The sequence below is a fragment of the Carassius auratus genome, chromosome 22 (assembly GCF_003368295.1).
Source record: "Carassius auratus strain Wakin chromosome 22, ASM336829v1, whole genome shotgun sequence".
In the NCBI taxonomy this organism is placed as follows: Eukaryota; Metazoa; Chordata; class Actinopteri; order Cypriniformes; family Cyprinidae; genus Carassius; species Carassius auratus.
Genome location: NC_039264.1, coordinates 10345245 through 10372617, shown reverse-complemented (window position 1 = coordinate 10372617; position 27373 = coordinate 10345245). Strand labels below are relative to the sequence as shown.

At 36.6% G+C, this 27373-nt stretch overlaps 2 protein-coding genes across 2 annotated transcripts; one reads left to right on the top strand and one right to left on the bottom strand.

Annotated features, from left to right (window-relative positions):
- Positions 1 to 630: 630 nt before the first annotated feature.
- sypb (synaptophysin b) lies at positions 631 to 13777 on the bottom strand. Its single transcript, XM_026197655.1, has 8 exons — positions 13671 to 13777; positions 11799 to 11864; positions 8875 to 8999; positions 7285 to 7483; positions 6125 to 6316; positions 4033 to 4171; positions 3733 to 3901; positions 631 to 934 (listed from the first exon to the last, which is right to left on the bottom strand). Exons 1-7 carry the CDS (start codon positions 13686 to 13688, stop codon positions 3750 to 3752), a joined length of 891 nt encoding a protein of 296 aa, XP_026053440.1. The 5' UTR covers positions 13689 to 13777; the 3' UTR covers positions 631 to 934; positions 3733 to 3749.
- Positions 12437 to 23274, top strand: nfu1 (NFU1 iron-sulfur cluster scaffold homolog (S. cerevisiae)). Its single transcript, XM_026197656.1, has 9 exons — positions 12437 to 12468; positions 17888 to 17982; positions 18473 to 18570; positions 18654 to 18789; positions 20289 to 20355; positions 20433 to 20550; positions 20646 to 20709; positions 22460 to 22634; positions 22751 to 23274. The coding sequence occupies exons 1-9, from the start codon at positions 12439 to 12441 to the stop codon at positions 22790 to 22792; spliced, it is 825 nt and encodes a 274-aa protein (XP_026053441.1). The 5' UTR covers positions 12437 to 12438; the 3' UTR covers positions 22793 to 23274.
- Positions 23275 to 27373: the final 4099 nt, after the last annotated feature.

Below are 27373 nucleotides of genomic sequence, written 5' to 3'. Positions count from 1 at the left end.
GCATCAACAATACATATGTGCTTTAGATTATAAAGGTTTGGAAAATTCACCAAAACATAAAAGGAAATAAATCTCGTGCATGTACATCTGTACTTCCCGTTACACTCTGTTCTTCAGTTTCTCTCCCTACCAATTTTATCTAAGACTACTGACTTTTGTTAACACTTTTAGTAATGATCGACACATAACTGCTATACTATTTAATCGTTGTGCTCTCATGAACCTTAAAAGAAAGTTTTACACAAATAAAAAAAGAAAACACACATTAAATAGGAGGTTTAAGGTCAGTACTGTGGGTTGAATGATGGAGGAGGTGTAGTGGTAATACAAGGAAAACACCACTACAATAAATAAAAACAACAAAAATGTGGAGACTACAAGTAAAAACACAAACACACACAAAAGCGACAGTTAAATTCACAATACAGCATATCTATTTAAATATAATTCATATTTACATCACAGAGACAAACACATTTAGTATAATATTACTATAATTCATATAATCCCCATATGTAGCATATATATATATATATATATATATATATATATATATATATATATATATATATATATATATATATATATATATATATATATATATATATATATATATACATATATCATAGGTTTAATTGATCTTTTTGGTAGCATATTCAAGTTTTTCCTCATCATTACAGGACAGATGATCTCCCGCTGGATTCGATGTGATAGACAGTATGTTGAAATCAGGATCCTCACTTCCTCCTGGGTCCAAAGCGTTTTCTCCTGGCTATGATTTAGTAACAACCTTGCTAACATTTCTTAAATGTGCTTTAGCCCTCACCCACCCCTTCCCTTTAAACCCACTGATCATAAAGAAAGACTGAAGAGAGAGGAAACATTGCTAGTATTTTCATGCTGGCTGATCACATGACTGTCCTCTTGCTGTGATCTATAAAGAAGACACACATTTGAATGTTTACAATTTCTATTTATGGAAATGTGTAAGAAAGTTTAAACAACAATATACAAACATGTAAAATGCATTTTAAAAACCATATGGCTATGTACATGGCATTTACATATATATAAACAAACAAAAACTTTTTTTTTTTAGTATGCAACATGTTTATCGTATGCAATGTAAGTTCAGCCAAAGTCCCTTTAAGGCAAGTCATGTCACGTGGCGGCCATCTTTGAAACACCTCTTGGGCATACAGATGCAGCTCCTATCTCTCTGAATGGGTAAACATAAAATTCACCAAAACTGTTGACCAAGCTTAAGATTAAAATTCATATTTGAAATCACCGATGAAATATGACAACAGTGGTTTCATAAATGTTGTTTCTTATGCTCCACTCCTGGTAAAAAAGTTTAGGGGGTAGAAGCAAAATATACAACATCAAAACCACAACAAAGTTTTATTCTAAGAGTCAGAGAAAATTATCAAAACTAAATTTTAAGCTTTTTGATGCAAGAAACCTAATCTGACATTTTAAATGTTGTGTGAAGCCCTTCTCATGTGAAGACCAACAAATATAAGGACCAGCGACTCCACTGAGCAAGGACACCGACAAGGTAGGGCTGTCACTTTTGTGAAAAAAGCATTTTCGATTTTTAAGACATGAGGGTTCATTGAATCGATTGTAAAATCGATTTTCCATGTCTAAAAAAAAAGACGTTTCCTTTTTCAACGCCAAATATCAGACGAATGTAAAGAGAGTGCTGGAAACGCACAAGTCAGCAATATTTCTTATTTATTGGCATTAGAGCTGTAATCGGCCTTAAAAGTTAGGCCCGACAGGACCCAAGCCCGACAGGTTTTGGCCCGAGTTTCACAGACCCTATTGCTACAACGCCCCAGTCCTGCAGATCTGCCTTATACAACATTAGGAAGATTAGACTCTTACTATCAAAGTTGGCCACTTTGATCCAAGATCTTGCTCTCTCCAGACTGGACTATTGTAATGCAATGCTCTTGGTGGGCCTTCCGGCATGTACTACCAGACCTCTGCAACTGATCCAGAAGGCAGCAGTGAGAGTGGTCTTCAATGAGCCAAAAATAAATCCATGGCTCTCTTCATCAGTTTGCACTGGCTGCCAATAGCCGCTCAGATCAAATTCAGGATACTGATGTTTGCCTACAAGACAACTACTGACTCTTCTCCAATATACCTACATGGACTAGTTCAGACATATGCGCCCTCCAGAATCTTGCGTTCTGCAAGTAAATGCCTCATGGTGTCATCCCAAAGATGCACAAAAGACCTCACAGACCTTTTCCTGGACTGTTCCCACAGTCATTTTCAAAAAAACATCTAAAGACACATCTTTTTTGTCAGCACCCGACCAATTAATGCTATAATTTTTTTTTTTTTTTCTAAAAAAACCTTTTTATGTGTACTGTGCTAGACTAACTGAGACTTGATACATCACTTGTATACTGTTGCTCTCTGAGTGGTCTTATAGCTTCTGTTGTTTCGAACTTTTTGTTCATTAAAAATCCTGAGGAAGTGTAACATAATTTCAACATAAATATAAAGCAGCACAAGTGTTTTCAACAGTGGTAATAATCATAAATATTTCAGAATGATCTCTGAAGGATCCTGTGTCACTGAAGGCTGGAGTAATGATGATGAAAATTCAGCTTTTCATTTTTCAAAAACATAAAAAAAAGAACCCAAACCTCGAAAAGTAGTGTAAAATTTAAAATATTACCCCCTTTAAAAATTTTGATTTTAAACTTAAAAACATTTATATGTCAACAGTGAACTGACCTTTAAGCTGCAGTAGGGAACTTTTTTAAAAATATATTTTTTACATATTTGTTAAATCTGCCATTATGTCCTGACAGTAGAATATGAGACAGATAATCTGTGAAAAAATCAAGCTCCTCTGGCTCCTCCCAGTGTCCTATTGCCATTTGCAGAAACTCCATCGCTCTCGGTAAAAAACAACCAATCAGAGCTGCGGTCCGTAACTTTGTTTGTGTTCAAAATGTAGAAAAATTTATATAATAAGCGAGTACACCATGAATCCATTTTTCAAACCGTGTTTTTGGCTTGTCCTGAATCACTAGGGTACACCTATAATAAGTGTTTATATTCAGACTATTTTAGATTGCTTCGGGGGCACCGCGGCGGAGTAACCCAGTACCTTTGTGATTCTTCATAGACATAAACAGAGAGAAGTAGTTCCGGCTACGATGTTCTTCCGCAAGACGCAAGCAGTTCTGTTTATTAACCGATAGAGCGTCAAAAGTTACCTACTGCAGCTTAACCTGAAAAACTGACTGTTTTATTATTGTCCAATTGCATTATTGGCAAACTATTTTCCCTTTTGACATGATAAAGCTGCTTTGACATGATCTGTATTATTAGAACGTAATTATTAGATCTGTCAATAAAATAATTTTAACAAAAGTTTGAATTTTAAACGATTTCAAATAAATACAAAAAAAAAATCTGATTGTGCACAATTTTTCTGTGACTAATAAAATTAGTAAATTTGTGTTGATCATGTGAATCTTTTTACAAACAATCAGATGTTCCTGATTCCACTGATGCACAAGGTTCATTAAATGCTAGAGAGCATGATCATCACGATCAACACAACACTTGTGGAGTGGTTGCAGCTTGAAAACTGCTATCATTACGATGAAGGGGAAATAACAAATACATGTAAAAAAAATATTTTAATCAGCAGAATGTTACATGTGTCATGTTCGGTTTCAGGGCTTGTTCACTCACCAGTGCAGAGCTGGAGCTCACATCTCATTGGAGAAGGAGGTGGGCTCCCCCTGACCATACTGGTTGTAGCCTCCGCCTTCGTATCCACCGCCCTGCTGGCTGTAGTCGGGCTGGTACCCGCTCTGAGTGCTGGCGTAAGGGTCCTGGCCATAACCCTCTTGTCCATAGCCTAAAAAAATACATTTAAAGGTGAATATTGTTAAGTTGTGACAGTTATAAACTAACTTAATCATAAATGTTTATAACAGCTACAGATAAACTTGCTGACATTAACTTATGGACTGTGAGTGTAATGCCCACCTTGGCCTGAGGTGTCTGGAGCTGGCTGCTTCTGTCCTGAGGGCATGTAAGTGCCGGCAAAGGCTGCAAGCCAGCCGGTTTCCTTTAAGACAAACCACAGGTTTCCTGCCCACAGCACCATATTACAGAAGCCAAACGCCTGCGGAGATCACAGAAATCAGCCAAATGGTTATTTATACATCTACAGCCTGTTTCACTTGATAAAACTAAACATGTGACTAACCAAGTGAGGTTCACACTGATTTGACCACTGGATGTGATTTAAACTATTTTTAGTTCAAGTGTACTGGTAATCTGCATAACTGGCCACAACTTTTTAAAGTCTGATCACAAATAAGATTTATTGCAGGAAAAAAAAAAAAGAGAAAAATCTATGTTTACTCCAAATTGGTTTCCTTGCCATTAAAAATTAACATTGTGGATGGACAAAACATTTCAAGCTTGTATTTCAACATATAATCAACAGATTAATCAATGTCATGGATCAAGATTGTAAATTTACTTCAACCTAAACTTATTTTATTTCATTTAGTTGCCTAGGCAGCTTTTTTAATGTGTTTAGGTTTTAAAAGTTTTTCATTATTTATAATATAGTTTTTCAATTTTTATAATATATTTCAGCTATATTTCTATTAACTTTAACATTTTTTTATTGTTTTAGTTTTAGTTAACAATAAAAAAAACTCTGTTCACTGTTGATTTTTGCAAATCGAATCAACATTTCAACGTCTTTTTATCATGACTGACTTAAAATCCCATCAGTGATTTATACAGGTAACACTGAAGTTCAGTAACATTCTGCATGTGTTTGTACAGTTCATGCAAAAGTTTGGAAACCCCTTGCAGGATCTGAGAAAATGGGAATCATTTGAACAAAATAAGAGAGATTTTATTTTATTTAGTACTGTCCTGAGTTAGATATTGTACATAAAATATGTTTACATACAGTATAGTCCACAAGTCAAAGCAATAGCTGAAATTATTCAAATAACCCTCTTCAATAGTTTGGGAACCCTTGGTTCTTAATACTGTGTGCTGTTACCTGGATGATCCACGACTGCTTTTTTTTTTTTTTTTTTTTGTGGTGATAGTTGTTTATGAGTCCTTTGTTTGATCTGAACAGTTAAACTGAGCTCTGCTCTTCAGAAAGTCCTCCATCTCCTGCAGATTCTTCAGTTTTCCAGAAGCTTTTGCATATTTGAACCCTTTCCAGCAGTGATTTTGAGATGCATCTTATCACACTGAGGACAGATGAGGGACTCAAACACAACTATTAAAAAAGATTCAAACGTTCACTGATGCTCCAGAAGGAAACAAGATGCATTAAGATGGCCATTTTTTTCTTATTTTGTTGAAATATATATTTTTTCCCATTAAGTTCTGCCCTTCAGAAGCAACAGATAATACTTGCATGTTTCCCAGAAGACGAATTAAGTTCAATTTACCTTGATCTTCAAATGCAAAAAGTTTTCACTCCTGCCTCTTAATGCCTCGTTTCTTTCTGGAGCATCAGTAAATGTTTGAACCTTTTTTAATAGTTGTGTTTGAGTCCCTTGATTGTCCTCAGTGTGAAAAGACGGATCTCATATAGTAACTCTTGAAAAGGGTTCAAATATGCAAAAAATGCTGGAAAAATGAAGAATCTGCAGGACCTGGAGGATTTTTCTGAAGAACAGTTCTCAGTTTAACTGTTCAGAACAAACAAGGGACTCATGCACAACCATCACAAACAAATCAATTAAAAAAACAGTCGTGGATCATCCAGGAAACCACACACCGTATTAAGAAGCAAGGGTTCCCAAACTTTTGCTGCATACTTTTAATAATTTCAGCAATTAATTTTTTGTCTTTTATATGTAAACATATTTCATGAATTAATCATTTTTAAGGGGCTCCTAAACGTTCCAATAAAACTGTATATATCATGGCATAACGTAGCATAAAGCTTATCAGTGCAAGACTATGTTATCATCTCGTCACTCCTCATTTACATAATGCTGAACCGGACTCAATTGTCCATGCATCGTCGTGACATTCCAGAAACACATTTAATACATGTGCATCATGAGAGTGTTAAAGTGTCTGGACCCACCACGGATGTGTTCAGGCCGGACACCACGGGCTCGTGGATTTCTTTGCAGCGGTTTTCCTCGTGGTCACATGCAGGGATGAGGTCGATGATCTCATCAGGGTCAGTGGCACTCTTCACATCTGAGAGACCCTTGGCCCACGCCGCTGAACTCACCAACCACATAAAGGTGAAAATAGCTGTCACCACAAAATCCTGTAAAACGGCACAACACAGTCATACTTCAGATTTTTGGAATACACATCATCATTGCATTTGATTTGGTTACATAAGATTCAAATAATTAAATAAAAATAATTATGCTTTGACTGCCATCATGTTGTACTGGGACATTCTCTCCTTTAAAAATAATCTTTCTGACATAATATGTAAAGAGAAAGACATCTTTTTTTTTTTAATGCAAGGCTCAGACAGTTTCACAGTTTCAGTATTTCAGTCTGTCATCAAGATCATTAGCGCTCAGTAGTTTTCCATGATAGATATGGGTTAAAGTCATAGTGATCACTCTATTACAGGAAAGATATTATGGTAGGCACAAACGTAAGAATACTGACTGTAAATAATGAGGTAGGTTCAATGCCATATGTTCAGTCTCATAACATTATATTTCAGGTTTAACAGTGTTGACAAGAGTTTGTGTCTTCATCAGATTTGAGGAGCATTACATCACTTGCTCAGCAGTGGATCCTCTGCAGTGAATGGGTGCCGCCAAAAGTCCAAACAGCTGGTAAAGAAACCAATCCATTAAGATGTTTTATCCATGGACTCATTTTAACTTAATGATGGATTAGTTTCTTACAAACATGCAGCTTTTCACTTCCCAAGTCATTGGAGTGGTGTGGATTACTTCTGGATTATTGTGATGTTTTTATCAGCTGTTTGGACTCTCATTCTGACGGCACCCATTCACTGCAGAGCATCCACTGTTGAGCAAGTGATGTAATGCTACATTTCTCCAAATCTGATGAAGAAACAAACTCCTCTACATCTTGAATAGCCCGAGAATGAGTACATTTTCAGCAAATCTTCATTTTTGGGTGAACTATTCCTTTCATGGACCTGAGCTAACATGAACTTTCAATGAACTAATAATTAATCGATGAATGAATAACGTAAAGATTGATAACAGTTGTGCTTCACAGGAAGGAGACTGTAAGACTCACAGCCTGAGCTCCTCTGTTTCCCTCACGGTATTTCTCCAGGAGGAAGATGTACACAGAAATGGCTGCCATTGAATAAAGGAAGGAAAAGACACCAATGGTGACAAAGAACTCCGCAGAGGAAGAGTTGTCTCCCACCAGAAACAGGCGTTCAGGCTCCAGCCCTTTACACGTAGGAGCATCAAACCATACCTGGTGCAGTCTGGGGAGAAAGACTTTTGGTTAATGTCTGTCAGAAGATGTATTCGCTTGACCAGAGAATGAGAGTGTGAGTGCATGTTAATTCAAGCTAATTCAGACCATTTACACTCTTTTTAAGCAGTGTACCATGAATGCTCTGCTGGTATTTCTGCAGTTATTATGTGTATATCAGATGTACTGTTGCTGTAACTGATAGTTTGGTCTGAAGTGTTAAATAGCCTGCATTTACACTGGCACAAAAAAAAGAAATCTGATTTTTGGCTCCCATCTGACACATTGGAATTTGTTGCACACGTGTAAACACAAAAAAACTGCATGAGATCCCATTTTTTTCACATCCGATCTGAGCCACTCACAAATGTGTTTTATAGATCAGATACATATCCAATATCTGGACATCGGAGCTTTGTCTAAACACACATATCTGATTCCCACAGGACTCCCAATGCAAGGGCGACACGTTACGAATTGAGAATTCAAATATTTTTAGCAATTCACACAAGCTCTCTCTCTCTTTTTCTCTCTCTCTTGTCTCCCGAATTCATTTAAATAATATCATCTTCTTGGCAATACTTTATTTCACTAAAGAATTCCACACGCTGAAGATAAAATAGCCTAACAAATGAAAGTTCCGTTATTTCTCCGTTCAGTCGGATTTTGTGCTACAGAACATCAGGACAGCTGTTGTCCATGCTGGCAAATAATAATGGCCACTTGACGTGAATTATATAAATCATTTTAATAGCATGTGCATAGTAAAGCGACTATCATTTTGGGTGGGAATCATGTAAACACAGATATCAGATACCAGTCGTGTCTAAAAGTAAATGTAAATGGGTCAAAAGATTGGATCTGTGCATGAAGATGTCCAGTGTAAATGCAGCCATAGTTGCATGAATTCTAAATACACTCTTAAAAAACTTAAAGAGTTGAATTGACCTATTTTAGTGTTGTTTTTGCAAAAATAAATAAATTAAATTAAATGAACCTTTATTTCTTATATAATCTTTTTTTTTAATTGCTTACATACCGTATTTTTCAGACTATAAGTCGCACTGGACTATAAGTCACATTTATTTAGAACCAAGAACCAAGAGAAAACATTATCGTCTCCAGCAGCGAGAGGGCGCTCTATGTTTTCAGTGTAGACTACAGGAGAACTGAGCAGCATAGAGCGCCCTCTCACGGCTGAATACGGTAATGTTTTCTCTTGGTTCATTTCTCTTGGTTCATGTCAAATTAATTTTGATAAATAAGTCGCACCTGACTATACGTCGCAGGACCAGCCAATCTATGAAATAAGTGTGACTTATAGTCCGGAAAATATGGTAATCTAAAAACATGCATCCGGATCTGGATCTGATTGGACAGGAATGGCAGGGGGACACTGACCTGAACGGGTAGCTGAACTCAATCTCAATGTTCAGGTCACTCTCTGAGCGGTTCTTACACTCCACGCTCAGACGTAACTCTCCAGAGTAACCGCCACAGGTGGAGAACGCGAAGATGGCAAAGAACTGAGAAGGAGAAACACAGTCTGTTACACTGAATAAGTGTGTAGGATGACAGGGTGTACAAAAATGCTCATGTAAAATAGATTATTTCACTGTGTTTGTACAAGCAACATACAGTATAAATCAATGTCATATTATAGTTCAAGTTTCATCAATAGGCAATTTTCTGAAGGGCTTTATAATGATCAGTCACACTGCATTATGGCTCATATTTCAAAAAATGTCCCATGGAGAAAAGATAACAAATTCTATATATATGTATGAAAATATCTCCATATGTACTTTATAAGTAGTGTATGACTGAAAAGTTTCATCATCGTTCCTCCAGTCTTCAGTGTCACATGATCCCTGCTGATTTGCTGCTCAGGAAACATTTCTCATTATTATCAGTGTTGAAAACAGTTATTCTCCTTCATGTTTTTGTGTAAATTATCAATATTTTCAGGATTCTCTGATGAAGAGAAAGTACAAAAGAACAGCATTTATCTGGAATGGAAATCTTTTGTAACATTTTAAAAGCCTTCGCTGTCACTTCATAACAATTTTAATGTCTCTTTAAATATCTTACTGACTCCAATTTGGAATATTTAAAGATATATTTAATAAAAATATGGTTTCAGACAATTCACTTGTAAAATATTAATTAAATTTATTAAGAAAAAGAAAGGAGGTATATTTTAAAAAATATCAAATTGAGAGTAAATACAGAAAAGAGTAAATTATAGAGTGTTTTTTTTTTTTTAGATGAGTGACCATCTGTCGTATCACGCCCTTTCCTCTGTCACCCAATCAGACGCTCTGCTGACACACGCATACTAATGCAACGTGGTGCACCTGTTGTCATGGATAATTAAACAAACTAGATGAGGTGACAAACATGAGGCGTTCAACAATTGTCACAATAACGTTAGTGAACGGATTGGAATTGAAACAGTAATTATCTAGTATTAGCAAATGTACTAAAGTCGCAATGGTGCAGGCACGTGCTCTCTCTCTCTCTCTCTCGCGCACACACACACACACACACACACACTCACACACACACACAGAGAGAGAGATTAGTTGGTCGGAGTATTTTTACCACACCCTTCCTTCACTGCAGGAAGATCCGATTGAATAGAAAATCCTGCTATTAATCTTACCGAGGTGCTTCGCCATCTGTCACTACACACGCTGTGCCGATCTACTATATGTCACTCTGCGCACACATTTACACACAAACACACACATAAGCTGTTCCCAAACCTCACGGCCTACACAGACAGCATCCAAACAATCACGGAAGAAATGACTGATCTGGATCACTCTGTCTACATAGACACGACACAAGCAGCACTCGTCACAATTCTTATTCTCTTATGGAATTCATCATACATTGTTTATCCATGCATATCATTATTTAGTTTTATTTTTATTGACGTGCCCTCCACATCTCTTCTCTTCTTTGATGGCGTGTTCAGTGGTATGCATCAATCCCATGTGATCGCAGTAATAGAGTTAACTAGTGCCTGCCAACTTTTTTAGCAGAGCTGCTTCTGGAAGTATTTTTTCTCTTCATTATTCCCATAGGGACGTAAAAAGTCTTTGTTAAAGCATTATATATACATGCACAAAAAATTTGAGCATGAGAAGACTGACTCATTTGTGCTGCTTCATGGCAGTAGGCGGAGCTGAAGGGAACTTTTGGTGCGCTTTGCTGCAACTTTCTGCACAGCATCATGGGTGATGTGGTATTTCAACATGAATTTTGGCATTAAACATGATTATTTAAAAAAATAAGCTGAAAAATGTGGTCTGACAGCTACATAAGCAAATACCATCGATTAACAACCTCACAGTAGGTCTTGTCTGTAAAGGTTTATACGTTCAGGAACTGTTGTGCTCTATAGCAAAAGACAATGATCCAACAGTCCAATCAGTTTCTGATGCACCAAATCAAATTCATACAGGTTTGGAACAGCGTGAAGGTGAGTTAATGATGATAACATTTGGGTAAACTATCCATCTGAAGTACACAAAATGAATCAATGACATAGATCAGAAATGTTTCATTGAATGTCAGCTTTTTTATTTGCAACACTGTCACCGTCTTGTTTTTCAGCATGGGGGAATAATAATGGAGCGTTTTAGCATTAAACGTTGTTTCAATGTTTTTTTCCGACAATGAAACCACATTTCAAGGCTGAAGTTTGGTCACATGCTGGCTGTGCATGTGATTATAGACATTTTATCATATATACCAGTAATTATTTACAGTGATTGTCTAACTTCTGTGCAACTTCTGACTCTCTGTACACAAATGGTCCCTGGCACAATATGGCAGACGCACCAGACGTAATGGACACAACACTTCATTATCCTGGGCTGTTGGAAGTGTCTCAGGAGATGAAAGGGGTTATTACATGCACTGCTTGCTTTCTAAAGATACTGGAGCACTTGAAATCTTACAACCGTAGAAGATTCATAACGGACAGCCTTGATTTCCTAGACTTCGTGACTGTAAACTAGCGTCGGGTTCCTCTCCGAGTGCCGGTTACATAAGCGGCAGCAACTGTTCACAGCCTCCCACACAGTCTGTGCACAACGCCATGTGTGTGCCGTGTTTACTGCCAGCTAGAATTGAGAGAAGCTAGATTTGCACTTCTTCTAAGAAAATACCAGTGCTTTCAGTAAAACGGCAGGTTTACAAAGTTGCAAACCCAAATATCTAAAGATTAACTACAGTTTTGATGAAGGCAACAATATGAAGGAAAGCAACAACAACAAAAAAAAAAACACCTTGCAAGCTCTGTAGTTACTCACCCATTGTAAGACTTTGATAAATCCTAATGGCTGTTTGAAGACTGTGAACTGCCCGGTGGCGACCAGCTAAAAAAGAAATACATAAATAATATCAGCAACAAAATGCACAGCTTTAAAGACCACGATGAGTAAAATGACTACATAATTGAGTACACTTTAGCATACTTTTTAAAGAGAGTATTTATTATGGATCATCATGTACAGACTGAAATGCTGTTTTCAGACACTTAAATGCATGCTAACTGTAAGTAAATGAAAATGTACTGTAGTATACATTTGTATTTAAACTATAATAACTATACTTAGAGTGGCTTTAAATAGGACTAGATATGTCATTTCAAAATCATTTCTATTGTCTCTGAAATATGCTTAAAGCGTAGTGCTGAATGTACTGACAAGCATTTATGGTAAACTAAAATAATCTTTAATGTCACTTCTATTGAAATTTGTATGTCGTGTATTTAAAGATATTTCGAATTAAAAAAAAAAATGTAATGATGAAGTTGCAGTTTAGTACATTTAAAATGTTTTACCTTTAAATGCCAATCAAATAACACACTACAGTTAAAATTACAAACAAGTACTGTACTCAATAGACTGGAGTGCTCTTATTAAATATCTATTTATCTACAGTCTCTATATGTGTGTGCAATGGACATGCTCAATGCAGGTAAGTTGCATTTGGCTCCTTTCACTCGATACACTGTAACAAGCTGACCGACGCTGGTGACGTCAGAGCGCGCGCTCGCGAGAGGAGAGGGAGACTTTGCAAGCATTAGAATTAGTCAAAGCTGCTTATCTCAACGTTTCCTTTATGAAAGTGCAACTGGCGAGCACATACAGGCCAAAGGCAGATATATTTGACTCGAACAGCGGGCGCAAGGCCAGAGAGCGCGCGACCGAATGCGGCACGCTGCAGACTGTGATGCAGCGACGGCGTCGCGATGTCATCTCTCATCTTGCTCTTTAATACCTTGTGCAAACGATATGCCATGTGCTGTAACCCAGTGGGGAATATCCCTGATCTGTTACGGTGAAATAATATCTGACGAACGCTGTCTGGATAAATAGTATTCTGAATTCCGATTCGTTTGAGCGAATCGGTTCTTTCGAACAGTTTGACTCAAAGAGCTAGTTCACCGAGTCGTTTGTGGCGTCGCTCCAAAAGCAGCATTTTAAGTTTATTTTTTTATTTATGTATTTAAAATATAAATCGTTTATGATTCAATCATGTCACCCGCTAAAAGTTCTCCCGTAGACCCATACAAAGTCAAGTCGGTTAGGAACTGTATAGGAATCGTTTAGATTGAAACACTGAAAAGAACCGGTTCAAAAGATGATTCTTTTGCGAATTGGACGTCAGTGTAAATACAGATAAATAGCACGCAGATGGCTGTAGTTCTTTAATGCCTCATCTCACATATGCATCATGAAAATACAGACCTTGAGCTATCTGAACAGCCAGTTTGGGTTTTGTGAATCATACAGCGCCCCGTTTGAAAATAGTTGCGCATTAGTTCCGTCATTCTCACTAAATATATATCCTGCAGTATAAAAAATAAATACCACCGTCGCAATGCACTGCATACATCCGCTATTTAACGGTTTCACCTGAAATGTCTTGAATTGCCAACGGTTTTCTGTTGTGCTTTATTTTGTTTCATTTTTTTTAAAAAAATCCCTGAAAGTCAACGAAACGTCGCATCTAGGTATTTCATTCATTTAAACTCCATTGTCCGTCCTGTTAAAATCAACGTTGGTCAGTCAGATAACAGTAGCTTGTCTGGTCTAACGTTACACGCAAATAAGTGCGAGGAGTTTGCAGTAGATTGCAGAATTTATTCGGTGAATAGCTGTGATTGAAAGCCCTACCTGGTTGACAACATCCATCTCGAGCGCCTTGTCGCTGATAAGAGGATCAGACGAGTGGAGGCAGTGCGCCGCTACATCCGGGTCACCGCAGAGCCGCGCTCCAAAACACGCTCACGATAATCTCTCGCTCCAAATCCAAGTCATGCTTGTCTGGAGAAATGTGCTTCTATTTTCAGGATGAGCAACCTCGAATTATAATAACATACAATAATAATAAAACAAAAAATAAATAATAATACTAAATTAAATATTTTGTCAGACATAAAATGATGCAAATCTTAAATTAATACATTACAATCAGTACGTTATTTCTTTTTAATGTAAGTTTCCCCCTTATTTTACTTACAGTAGCCTACATAACACTGAACAATTGAAGATATTTACTTTTTTTCTTTCAGTTTAACTCTACAGTAAGAAATTAAATGTCAATTTTCTGCACACATTTAGGCAGATTATGCATGATGTTGAAAAGAGAAACGTGTGAACTTTGTTCAGTGGACATGCATCAATGCATTACTGACTAAATGCATTGACTGGCTTTCTGATAATCCTCAATAGCTTTGGCAGGACATAATCGTTTTGAACAAAACACTGTAAAACAAGGTATAATACGTGTAGAGTACTGCTCACCCTGATATATTGTTTTATATAAGGTTCAAATGTAAATATGTTCATGCAGTATATTATTGATCCAGGTGTCCGGTGGAATTTTAAACTGTTGCCACAGATTTTGACTTATGACTATGTAACATCAAGAGTATATGTAACAAGTACATCTATATAAAACAGACTGTGCTTATGATAGGACTATGAATTATCATATAGTGATTTTCAAATTTAAAATGTGACACAATCTCATAGCAATTTGTTATTTAGCTAAATCTGCTCATGCCACAGTGAAGGTTATGTTGGGTTGGGGGCAACCCAAAAAGGGGACCGGTGAGACCGGGTTGGTATGATACATAACAGTGACTGTATGGACTGTTTTAGAAATGGGAGTGACATATTTTTTGGGCTAATTGTATTTGGACGAGATTTCCAGCATGATGCCTCAGGTTTAATGGTGAGTACAAGGTAAAATGTATGTTAGCTAGCAAAGCTAGGTGTTTACACAACACTGTTTTGAACTAACAAATAATTTTGGCCATTCATATATACAACAACAAGATTTAAGTGGCTTGAAAACGAAACCTTTGAAAATGGGTTAAAAAATGTGAGGTTTCAAAAACTATACCGTTAGCATTTCTGTGAAAACTACAAAACATGAATTTGCGAAAACGGTGATGCACGTGCGATGTGTTAAATCTATAGGAATGTGCAGGCGAAGTGACATCAACCACTGGCCTGGTATGCATAATACTGCGTTTTTAGTTGTTTCAATGGATCCATTCTGCTTGCGAAACTTTTCATAAACATAAAGTTTCAAGTTTCAAGTTTATTTATAAAGCACATTTAAAAAACATGGTTGACCAAATTTCTGTACAGAATTGTGTAAATCCATCACCCATATTAAAATAGACATTCACAGAACACTGAAAGCACAGTCATACAAATAGGGTTTTAAAAGACTTTTAAACTCAGACACTGTAGTCACTGTTCTGATAGATAATGGTAATTTAATCCATAATTTCGGTCCGGCTACTACTACAAAAGATCTGTCACCTCTGCATTGCAGTCTAGATCTGGGTACCTGCAGAAGAGGACTGGTCTGTGACCTGAGTAATCGGACAGGATTGTAATCAGTTATCAACTCTGAAAAGTATTGAGGAGAAAGATTGTTGCTTGTCAGGGGGGGGTTACTCTCTAGACTAGACTAGAGCAATTATTAAATATCTTTCTTGTTCCCCCTTTTTTGTTACATATACATGGCTAAAATGTGGCTAATATTTCTATTGGCTAATGAAATAATACCGGCATTAAAAAAAAAATTAGCCTATTTTTGGTGCCCCATCAGCACTTGGTGCCCTACGCACAGTGCGTGATGCGCTTGGTGGGAGCGGCGGCGCTGGTTGGAAATGTCTGTCTAAATGCTGCAGGGATAGTTTGTTGCGTGTATGTTTCTCCTTTTTTTCGTCTTGTTCCAGATACTGACACACTGGGGTGATGTCGGCGTAAATGAGTTGACATGTTTCCCGCTGGTGTACCCTATTGTCATGTAGCAGATGCGACATACCGTTGTTTTTTTATCCACCACTCTCTTGCCATCACCATTATAGCTTAAAGGGAATCCAAATTGAGCGCCTGACTGAGTAGCCTAACATAAACATATAAGTTGGTGTTTTTTTTTTCTTCGGGGGTGTATGGGTTATTGGGCTACCTTGTTGAACGTGTAACATTATATTTCAAACACTTTTTTTATTTTCCAAATGTAATTAATTCGTCCAACGCACCGTTCGGTACATAATGCGTACCGAACCGAAAGCCTCGTACCGAACGGTTCAATACGAATACGCGTATCGTTACACCCCTAGTCACAAGCCTCCTTGTTTTCATCCAAAACATCTTAAATTGTGTTCTGAAGATGAGCTTTTACTGGTTTGAAACAACATGGGGGTAAGTGATTAATGACAACATTTTCATTTTGGGGTGGAGTATCCCTTTAAGTAAATCATTATCTTACCTTTAAACAGCTCTGGCTCATAGACTGGATCACTGGTTACTAGCACCGTTATCTAGGCATGTGTAGAAGTTATCAGGATTTCCAGTCAATCCAACTGTGATGAAGTCTCCTTTTGGATGGTGCAGTGAGCGATCAGTGTTTCTCCAGAAGAATTTCTCCAGGTGATTGTTTCACTGTACTCACATATTAAATACACAACATCAGGGTAACCTTCAATCTTCTTTAGTTTTATCACAGGTTTGGGGACCTTCTCTGTGAAAGAAATGATGAAAAAAATTCAGACTGTAATATCTTGGTGTTTGAATACAAATAATAATAGCACCATTGTACGATCATGTTTTTGGGACATGTACAATGGTATTCTTGGGTGTACTTCAGCACCATAGTATATATACTATCAAAGTAGTAGCTATAATATGTTAAGGATAAAAAAGTCGTAATACAAACATTATGCTTTAAAATTAATAATATTAATTTAAACAATCAACAACCACTCACCCTTAACTTTCAAGTTGAATCTTTGTTCCTGCTCTTTACTGTTGATGTCAATGGTATAAACTAAAGTCCACTATGTTTGACAGTTAAATTAGTTATAGTGATTTGTCCAGTTTTCTCATCAAGAGTTGTGAGGCCTATAGATCTCTGATTCGGGATGTTAAAACCCTCATCATCATCATTCTCCCATTCAATCACCTTTACAACAGATCCACTGCTGTTTCTGTGTTTCCATGTAATGCTGCTGAATGGAGGGACTATTTTAGCTGGATGCAAAGAAACTTCTTCACCCACTGCTTTCTTCACAATTTCACCTAACATAATATATATGAGATTTAGTTGACGCTCAACAAGCAAGTCTCATTCATTCACTACAGTCATTTACAATTTATATATAATTAGGTTATTATAATATAATTTAAAACCAAAGTGCTTTAGAGTTTATTAAAAACATATTAAAAACACAACATCAGTGTTACCTTTAATCTTCTTTAGTTTTATCACAGGTGTGTGTGTGTGTGTGTGTGTGTGTGTGTGTGATAAAACTTAAACAGAGAATTTATAGCTACTATTACCTTTAAGGTAATTAAAACAACACTTTTACTGAAAATCCACCATCAATCACCATTGAGTGTTTGTATAAACTTCTGACTTCGATCCAATGTAGATTTTGGTCAAATGATGAGGCAGAAATATATTGTTAGTAACATTTTCGAACAATTTTATGGAGAAGATACACATTTACAACTAAAGGAAAAGTAACTAATAGTGGAACTAATTACTGTTGCCAGATAGTAATAAGTAAAGTAATAAAATTACTTTTTAAAGGAGTAACAAGTAATAAATTACATGTTTGGAGTAAAAAGCCCAATTTTTGGAATTTTTGGTCCAGATGAGACAGAGAACTTAATGGCATAAATATATAATATTTGTGTGAAAAATTCTGTGGAAAATGATAATCAAAGAGTGTTTGAGTGCATTTTTAAAGATTTTACAGACATGCTTTAGAGACATCGATTTGAATGTCATCAAATATTTATTTTATTTTATTTCATTTCGTTTCATTTCATTTCATTTCATTTCTGCCCCGTATTTAATCCAGGATGTGACGTCACACAGTCTTCATGCCCTCACAAACATGGCCGCGCACAGGAGCGTCGGTGTTGGAAGGAGTTTATCTGTACTTTTAACGAGATCGTGAGTTACTGTACTCATTCTGCTGTGCATTTCTGTATCAGTGAGGAGTTATCTGTAATATCTGACAGGTGCTTAGAGGCGCGTGAAGCGTTTGCGTCTTAAAGACTTTCGTAACATTTACAGTGTCACTGACAAGGTCTGATGACGCAGATGCAGGGTACTTACTGGACAAATAATGGCATGAAATTCGCTGTTATTAACACTGTTTTATACACGTTTGAATATATGCTAATCATTTTCTAGACTGCAAAATCTACAAAATCTGGTTGCTGTAGACCAAACATGGAACTTTGCTTTCATGCCAACTTACCTATCTTTTATTTTACTATGTAATATGTAGAAGTAATTTGTCAAAACCATGACTACCAAACAATGCAATATATTAATACAGTATATTATTTAATACAGTATATATATATATATATATATATATATATATATATATATATATATATATATATATATGATTTATAATTCACTGTGCTCAAAGGTATCCTGTATGCAGTTATCATGGGACAGGGCTCACCAGGCCACCCCTTCACAGCGTGAACAGACGTCCCATTCCACAACAAACAGCCGCTGTGTTTAGTAAGTGTCAGCATGATTGGGGTTGCATGTGACAGTGAAGTGTTTGGTTGGAATGGATTTTAACATTTCTTTCATCTCCTCAGTCAGAAACATGTTTATTCAGACCCAAGACACTCCAAACCCACACAGCCTGAAGTTTCTTCCTGGTCGCGTGGTGCTGGAATCAGGGACTATGGACTTCCCTGGACCGAGAGATGCTTACTGTTCACCCCTGGCAAGGTAGGGTTTAGATTTCATCCAAAACACACACCTTTTTGCACTGTATTTCCTTTTTTATGTAGGCTTATGGTTCATTCTGTGTCAAATCAACCAAATTTCAGAAACTTCCCCACCTCAAATTCTAGATTTTTTATATATATATATATATATATATATATATATATATATATATATAAACAAAATCTAAAATTTTAGATCAAAATTTTAGAAACATTACTATTTTTAATGTTTTTGAAACAAGTTTCTTCTGCTTATCAAGCCTGCATTTTTTTTTATCAAAAATACAGAAAAAATGTAATATTGTGATATATTATTACAATTTAAAATAATTGTTTTTAAATTTATTATACTTTAAATTATCATTTATTTCTGTGATGCAAAGCTGACTTTTTAGGATCATTATCACATGATCCTTTAGAAATCATTCTAATATGATGTTTCATTATCAAAGTTGGAAACAGTTCTGCTGCTTGATATTTTTTCAGAACATGTGATACTTTTTTAGGATACTTTCATGAATTAAAAGTAAAAAAAAGAAGCTATGTTTTTAAAATATAAATATTTTGTGATAACAATATACACTACTGGTCAGTAATTTGGGGTCAGTAATTATTTTTTAAATTTTTTTTTTTTTATAAAATCAATACTTTTATTCAGCAAGGATGTGTTAAATATTACTGTTTTTTCTGTATTTTTGATCAAATAAATGCAGGCTTGATGAGCAGAAGAAACTTCTTTCAAAAACATTAAAAATAGTAATGTTTACAAACTTTTGGTCTGTACTATATATATATATTTTTTTTTTCTGTAGAAAGGCAAATATATATAATGATGAAACCCAAAATATTTAATATCACAGATGTACTTTTACTGTGTAATCCACTGTTTTGTAGAGGGGGTCAAAATGACCATTTTCTGTCAGCGTCATTATTTTATTTGTACACGGATATTGTTAAGTCTGTTAGTAAAATCTGTTGACTTTAGCAATCATTGTTTCATTATATGCTAATGGTGACAGATGAAAAATGGCAGAAAGCACTTCTTGTGTTTTTTTCCTCAGGTTTGTGCGGCCTGTATTGCTAGAAGTACTAAAAATCTCTTAATATCCTTTTGGATTCTGGTTCTTAACAAACTTTTCTTCTGATATCTTCATTTTAAAGGCCCTGTCTGGATCAATCCCTGAGATAATGCAGCTCCATGAGTAAACTGGTCAAAAACCAAATACATACAAATGCATACAGCTGATACTTGTCTCTTTTAAAGAGGAACGTCTGGAGAACAAATAATGTTGAAACTAGAAATGTAGCTCATTTTTTTCCTAATCAGATCAGCTGAATAGAACAGACCTGTCTGAGTGCCATAAACATTAGTTTTCCAAAAGTTTTCATGGCTGTAAAACTTCAGAATATATTTAAGATGTCTTTAATATTCTTCTAGATTCTCATTCTTAATGAACTTTCCTTTACTATAAAACTGCTGATGCTCTGTTCATTCTTCAGGCAGTTGTTCAGAATAGATGGAGTCAAGAGTGTCTTCTTCGGCCCTGACTTCATAACCATTACTAAGGTAAAGAAGCTGCACTTTTAAATAGGTAACTCTATTTGTAACTCTATTTTTAAGCGTTCTATCCCTTTATCCTCCAGGCTGATGGTCAGACAGAGTGGAAAGTGATCAAACCGGACGTCTTCGCCACCATCATGGACTTCTTCACCTCCGGACTTCCTGTTGTCAATGAGGCAGATGCTCCACGTGCCGATACGGGTTAAACATTGCCTTCTCTTCTTTACTTCTAATCTTACCATCCTCACTAAATCCAAGATCACTGATCAAATGTTGTGTGTGCCATTCATTTGCAGCTCCTTCTGAGGATGACGATGAGGTGGTGGCCATGATTAAAGAGCTGCTGGACACACGCATAAGGTACAGCAGGAAATTACTGCACGTTTGTTAATGCAGCCTTTTTTTAATGTTGCATAGAAATTTAGCAGGTCACATTAGTTCTCAAATCTCGAAAGTGAGCTGCCTTCCACAAATAAAGACAGCGTTCCTAACTGAAACAGAAGCATTATTGATTTCTAACACTATACAAAGGTAGCAACTTGCATAAATATACACACAGTCGCACGTACAAATATTGGGTAAATGGTCAATGTAACTATTCAAATACTATTTCTAATACATTTGAAATTCATAATTTTATTCAGCAAGGATGCATTAAATTGATCATAATTGACAGTAAATACATTTATGATGTTACAAAACAATTTTCGTTTCTAAGAAATGCTGTCCTTTGCAGCTTTTTGTATTCATCAGAGATCCTACAAATGAATCCCGGTTTCCACAGAAATATAAAGCAGCACAGCTGTTTTCAACATTGATGATAATCATGTTTTTTGAGCAGCAAATCAGCATATCGGAATGATTTCTGAAGATCATGTGACACTGAAGACTGGAGTAATGATGCTGAAAATTCAGCTTTGATCACAGGAATAAATTACATTTTAAAATATATATGAATTAGTGAGCAGTGTTGTAATGTTAAACTGCTTCATTCTAGATAGAACATTTTCACGCAACAGGAATAGATGAAATGGAATGCCGTGATAAACTTTTAAATATTTAAATGCAAATTCATTGTTTGGCTTATTTTCACCAACTGAACATGTTGAAGTTTCTGCCAGTGGGTGGCGCTATAACTTTGACTCCTAATAGTCACATATATGCAATCGTCATCATACAACAAACCAACCGATGAAGTTTGATCAAACTCAGGTAATGTATGTGGATGCTATTAGACACGTCCTGTTTCTCATTTCTTACCATAATTTCAACGCCTCACCACGAGCAAACCATTAAAGATATCAAAAAAAGTTTGGTGGCAATCGGCTAAAAAACCTATGACAAGTATTTCAAATTCCAGAGCATGCGCTTTGTACATAACTCTAAATAGCTGACTTCCTGTTGGGCGGAGCCTATGACATGCAATACAAAAGTTGTTCAGCACAATGAGATCTATATGTGTACTGAGTTTCATAAGAATATGTGCAAGTATGTGTGAGCTATACAACAATTTCTGACTGTGTTCCAGGGGGCACCGTAGAGCCCCTGGGACACATCCGGGTCCCAGCCTCTGCAGGCTCCTAAAGGCCACAGATTCCAAAGTGTGCGCAAATTTTCAAGAGTTTTGAGTATGTTAAGGAACCCAAAAGCCTCCACAACTTTGACGAAAAATATGAATACAAAAACCCTAAATAGCCAACTTCCTGTTGGGTGGAGTCTATGACATGCAGTAGGAAAGTTGTTTGGTTTGATGAGATCTATATGTGAACCGAGTTTCATACGTCTACGAACAAGTATGTATGATATATGGCCCTCAGTATTCCAGGGGGTGCTGTAGAGCCCCTGTGCCACGCCCGTGTATCAGTCTCTGCCCGGCCCTAATGGCCGCAGGTTCCAAGGTGTGTGCCAATTTTCAAGAGTTTTCGAGCATGTTAGTATTTTTTTAATTGAATGTTTCAGTTGCATTGTCGTCTATGGAGGGTCAGAAAGCTCTCGGATTTCATCAAAAGTATCTTAATTTGTGTTCTGAAGACGAGTTAAGGTCTTAAGGGTTTGGAACGACACGAAGGTGAGGAATTAATGACAGAATCTTTCTGCGTGTGTGCTTCAGGCCCACGGTGCAGGAGGATGGAGGTGACGTGTTGTACCGGGGGTTCGAGGATGGCATTGTAAAGCTGAAGCTGCAGGGTTCCTGCACCAGCTGTCCCAGCTCCATCATCACGCTGAAGAGCGGCATCCAGAACATGCTGCAGTTCTACGTTCCCGAGGTGGAAGGAGTTGAGCAGGTGAGGAGTCAAGAACGGATGCTCCTCTCAGAAATGAGAGTGAGTGAATGATGCCAGAATTCTCATTTATGGGTAAACTCGTTTTCACTAATATTATGTGCCTTTTAATCTTGTAGGTGAAGGAAGAGGATGTGGATGTCGAAAAGGAAGTCCAGTGACATGAGTTTCGGTTGACTTCATCCTTCCTTTCTAATAAATGACCTAGCACCCTTCTTTCCCATCAGTGTCCAATCATGTAGTTTAGCAGAGACTACTCCGTTACACAGCAGTAAGGAAAATGGACAAATCTGTGTCTCACACTCCTTTAAACACGTATGTGTTAGCTACAGACATCGATATTAAATCAAGTGTGCAGCAAATGTTTTTTAGGCTACACTTTTGTATAGACAGTGTTTGGTTGGTGCTGTAACAGGTTTGGGCTTGGTCGCAGATAATATTTTATAGATTATCACTCATTGCACTGGATAAAAGACGCATGTAAATATTAGCTTAAGAAATCGATTGGTTTCATGCTTAATGTAATTTCAGGAATCCTGTTTGCTTCATGGGTCATTGTACATAAAAAATAAAAGTTGTATCACCAGCAGAGGACGCTACAGAACTACACAAACGGCCACAATAAAATCACTGCTCATTCAGAGACTGCTTCTTTTTTTCTCTCTTCAGAAGCAGCATGTCTTTCATTCATTGTCTAATCACCATCTTGATTATTGGCATTTGCATTCATGCACTGCACCTATAAAGGGGGAAGGTCTGTTTCATAAATATTCATAACTAGCTTTATTACTGTTTAACATTTGTAAAAGTATATCCAGTGGCAGCTTCATGCTGACTTGCTCCACTACAGTGTTCAATGATTTGTAACTTGTTGCCCTGTGGAAAAACATGAGAAATGTTCAGTATGCGTCCATAGAAATTGCCTTTCAAAAATAAACACAAATGTTCACTGTTATTAAAGATTGTAACAACTACTGTATGTAGCACCTCAGATTCTCTTCAGATTTCTTTTTAAAGCAAAACAACAGTTTTAAAATAAAAGTGGAACTATATAATCTGGATTTAATAGACCTTTTAGTCAACATATTTATATATGTGTTAGCATATTGTATATTTCAATTGAAATTAGCATAAATAAGATCTATTATGGACACCATGTTCTGTTCATTTCTGGGTGTCTTTTTAAATAATATGAATGCAGTTCACCAAACTGGAATGAAGCTTGTTGGCAACAACAAGGCAAGGCATGAGGATATAATTTTTCATTGTTGCTACATTTTAGAATGAGAAAATACCCGAGAAATAACAGCATTTACAGTGCATGCATTAATAGCTCTTAATCTATAGAGTTAGAATGACATGCTGTAAATTTGTTTTGCAACAATATTTATTTATTGACTTAATTGCTTTGGAATTTTGTCAACCAATTAATGTTGTAAATTGTGGACTGAACTGGCAATACCATCCAATGTAAATCTTGGAATAAGGTTGCAATTAATGTCTTTTCTATTACAGAAATGGTCGTCAAAAGTACTGCAAAAGTTAATATGATCCAGTCAAACTGCACAGTAATGTCAGATGCTCTGTGGGAAATAACCAAGGAGCTGCTGAAAGGGTGCAGATGCATGACGTAATCCAAATGGCATCACCGTAGAACGAAATACACCTTGTGGAGCAAAGATAACTCTAGTGTGCAGATTTATACTGCAGTAATAATAGAATAACAAGACATGGATTATAGCCAAAATTTATTTATTCTTTTCTAAAAGGGCATTCACTGCATTGTCTGTTTAAATGTTGATGGGAAAAATACTTTAGTGCAATAACAATACTTTACAATATAACAGATTACAGATGTTTCAAAAAATTCCCTGCATGACGCATCATATTTGTTGATATCTCATTTAAATTGAGATCGTTCAATCGATTAAAACTGGGCAACACCCCAGCATTTGGAGTCTTCGTTGTCCTTTTCTGTTCCCCTTGCTCCTCTATTTTCACTTCTTGTCACTTTCTTCTCCTTTCCAACAACGATAAAGGCATAAAAAAAAAATATTTATATATATATATATATATATATATAGAGAGAGAGAGAGAGAGAGAGAGAGAGGGATAATCTTATATTTATTTTTAACAAACAAATGGTTGTTTAGTTCATACAGGGGAATGCAATTATCACAGCCATTTAATCTTTCTTCAGAGTGCAAGAATTTGTGGAGAACCGAACCAAATGAAGATAAATTATGACACTACTGTAGAAGTTTATAATGTCTGTTTTATTTCAATATATGAACAAAAGCACATAACTCATTTTATGTAAAGCAGTGTCAATCAGATGGAGAGAATTCATAAAGCATACATTATTACATACCATATATTACAATTGTAATTGTTCTGTGTACAGACAGGTGTGTTTGGTCCTTATGTTTTGGTGTGTTTAGACATCTCACATCAAAGAAAAAAAGAAAAAAGCTTGTTTTCTATGCTGTGTCAAGTAAACATCAAGAGGATCCAGATAGCACATGTTATTTGTGATCTTTATTAAATTATATATTAGAGATGCACAGCTTGATATGTTCTTGGCCGATTCTGATTTCCATTTTTTTCTGAGTGTGGCCTGCTGAAACAGATTTTTGCTGATTCAGATTTTTTTTTTTCTGAGAACTGTAATTGACAGCATATACAAACAAAAATAGACTTTTTTTCTTTTGTGACAGGACCAGGTGCTGCAGACGCTTCTGCAACAGGTTCATCACGTTCATATCTGGTCTCCCTCACAGTCACAGTCCTTCTGTTGAGGAGCTCATTTCCTTTCTGAGTTCCTCAAAAGGTGCGAGCAGGCTCAGGACGTCTTCAATAAGCCCCGCCCTGATATGTGCTGGCTGTGGCTGGCAGATTGTGTCCCACAGCACATCTCTGCTCCACCAGTGACTGCAGCCTGTAGTATGTGCTGCTCCATCTCAGAACATCTTGCTGCAGCCTTTAATTGGGTTGACCTAACTGTGTCTGAATGTCATGAAGATGTGAATCAGAGAGGGTTGAGTGTTTAAAATGTCCCAACACTCTTTCTGCCAATTGCCACCACATCAGTGATGCTTCGCTGGGACAGCAGCTGTAATGTATATGCCAAGCAGGGCAAACTTGCCAGGTTGCTTTCATCATGTGCTATGCTTATATTTCTTGGGTTGAATTCCATAATTGTCCTCGTAATTGCTTTGGTCTTTTCACTGCTCATACCAAGTAAAGATAGCAGAGACTGCTGACTTGTGCCTGTCTCTGGCTAGCTTTAGCCGCTTTCCCTTTTTTAGCTTCCTCAAACTGGGCATGCTCAGCTTGGTGATGGTGTATTAAGTGTCTGATTAGATTTATTGTGCCAAATGTTTTCATGGTGGTCCCCGTTTGCTTTGGCCTTGCAAATACTACAACTTGCAAACTTAGTGTTGCTTTCACACACTGTGGAAAAACGTCCATGGCGACGACATGTTAGCATGCGGCTGTCAGTGTGAGCATGGTGCAGCATTTGAACCAATCAGAAGCACAACTTACATCTCTAATGCACCATTCACCTAACCGAAGTGCCAACTATGAGGGTCTATGGATCCTTCCCACAAAATGCAACCAATACCTCAGAAAAGGCCTCTGGTTTCATAGCAACCAAAGACAAAACAATCTGATAACACTAGTTTTATGGCAAAGCAACTCTTACTCAAGTCTGTCTAAAACAGACACATAATAATGCCCATGAAAATGACTTTTCTCTAAGTTCACAAGAAAACCTCTCATTGAATGAACACACAAATACTTCAGGCGTATGTTTTTACTCTGTTTGTTATATAATCTTTTGTATTGTATACTGTTTTATGCACGCTTATGATAGAACCACTCGTTCATGTAATCTTACCTATATGTAGTCTTACAGTGTTTAGTATCTATGAATTAATTAATATGTTATTGTTCTAAGAATCTTTAGTAGTTTTGCATTAACACTCAATAGAGTTCCATATGCAAATTACCATGCTCTAAGACAAAGAGCCGTAAAACTCCTGAGAGGCGTTAATCTTCTCAGACCTTAAAAGGCTCACGCACAGTTCCACCAATGTTCTTGTTCTTCTTCTGCTAAGTCTTCTTTCTTCCAGATGAGGATGTTGTGGAAGATTTTTATTGGTCAATATGTAAACTAATCAGGCATAATCAATGTGAATCTAGCCATTTATGTATCAAGTTATTCAAATGTTATAATCATGCATTTGACTGTATGTAGACATAAGACACAAGACAAAATATATGATGAGACCTCCTTGGTGCAGACATTACCAAAATACAGCATATAGTAAATTAGGACTCCCTGTTTTGATATAACACAAAATATATGATTAGGCTTCCTCGTTTCACTTAAAATAAATTCTACATCCTAAAAGCAAGCTGGACACATCCATAAAAGGTAAAAGGGTTGATAAACAGAACCATATGTATGAAATGTATTGAACATGGGCACGCCTTCAGAAGCAGTGTATAAAATCGAGAACCGACACAGACTCGACAGACTGTTCTGCAGAGCTTTCTCGGTTTTATTTTCTCTTGAGAATAAAATCTTTCTTCTGGACACAAAACCCTGAGATAGTGTGATTCCTCAGACCCATGGCAGACGAAAACACACTACATTTGGCACTCCAAATGGGACAGGAAAGGAGCAGCAGTCCCAGCAATGGACCTGAGCAGAGCCATGGATTTAGAAGACAAAA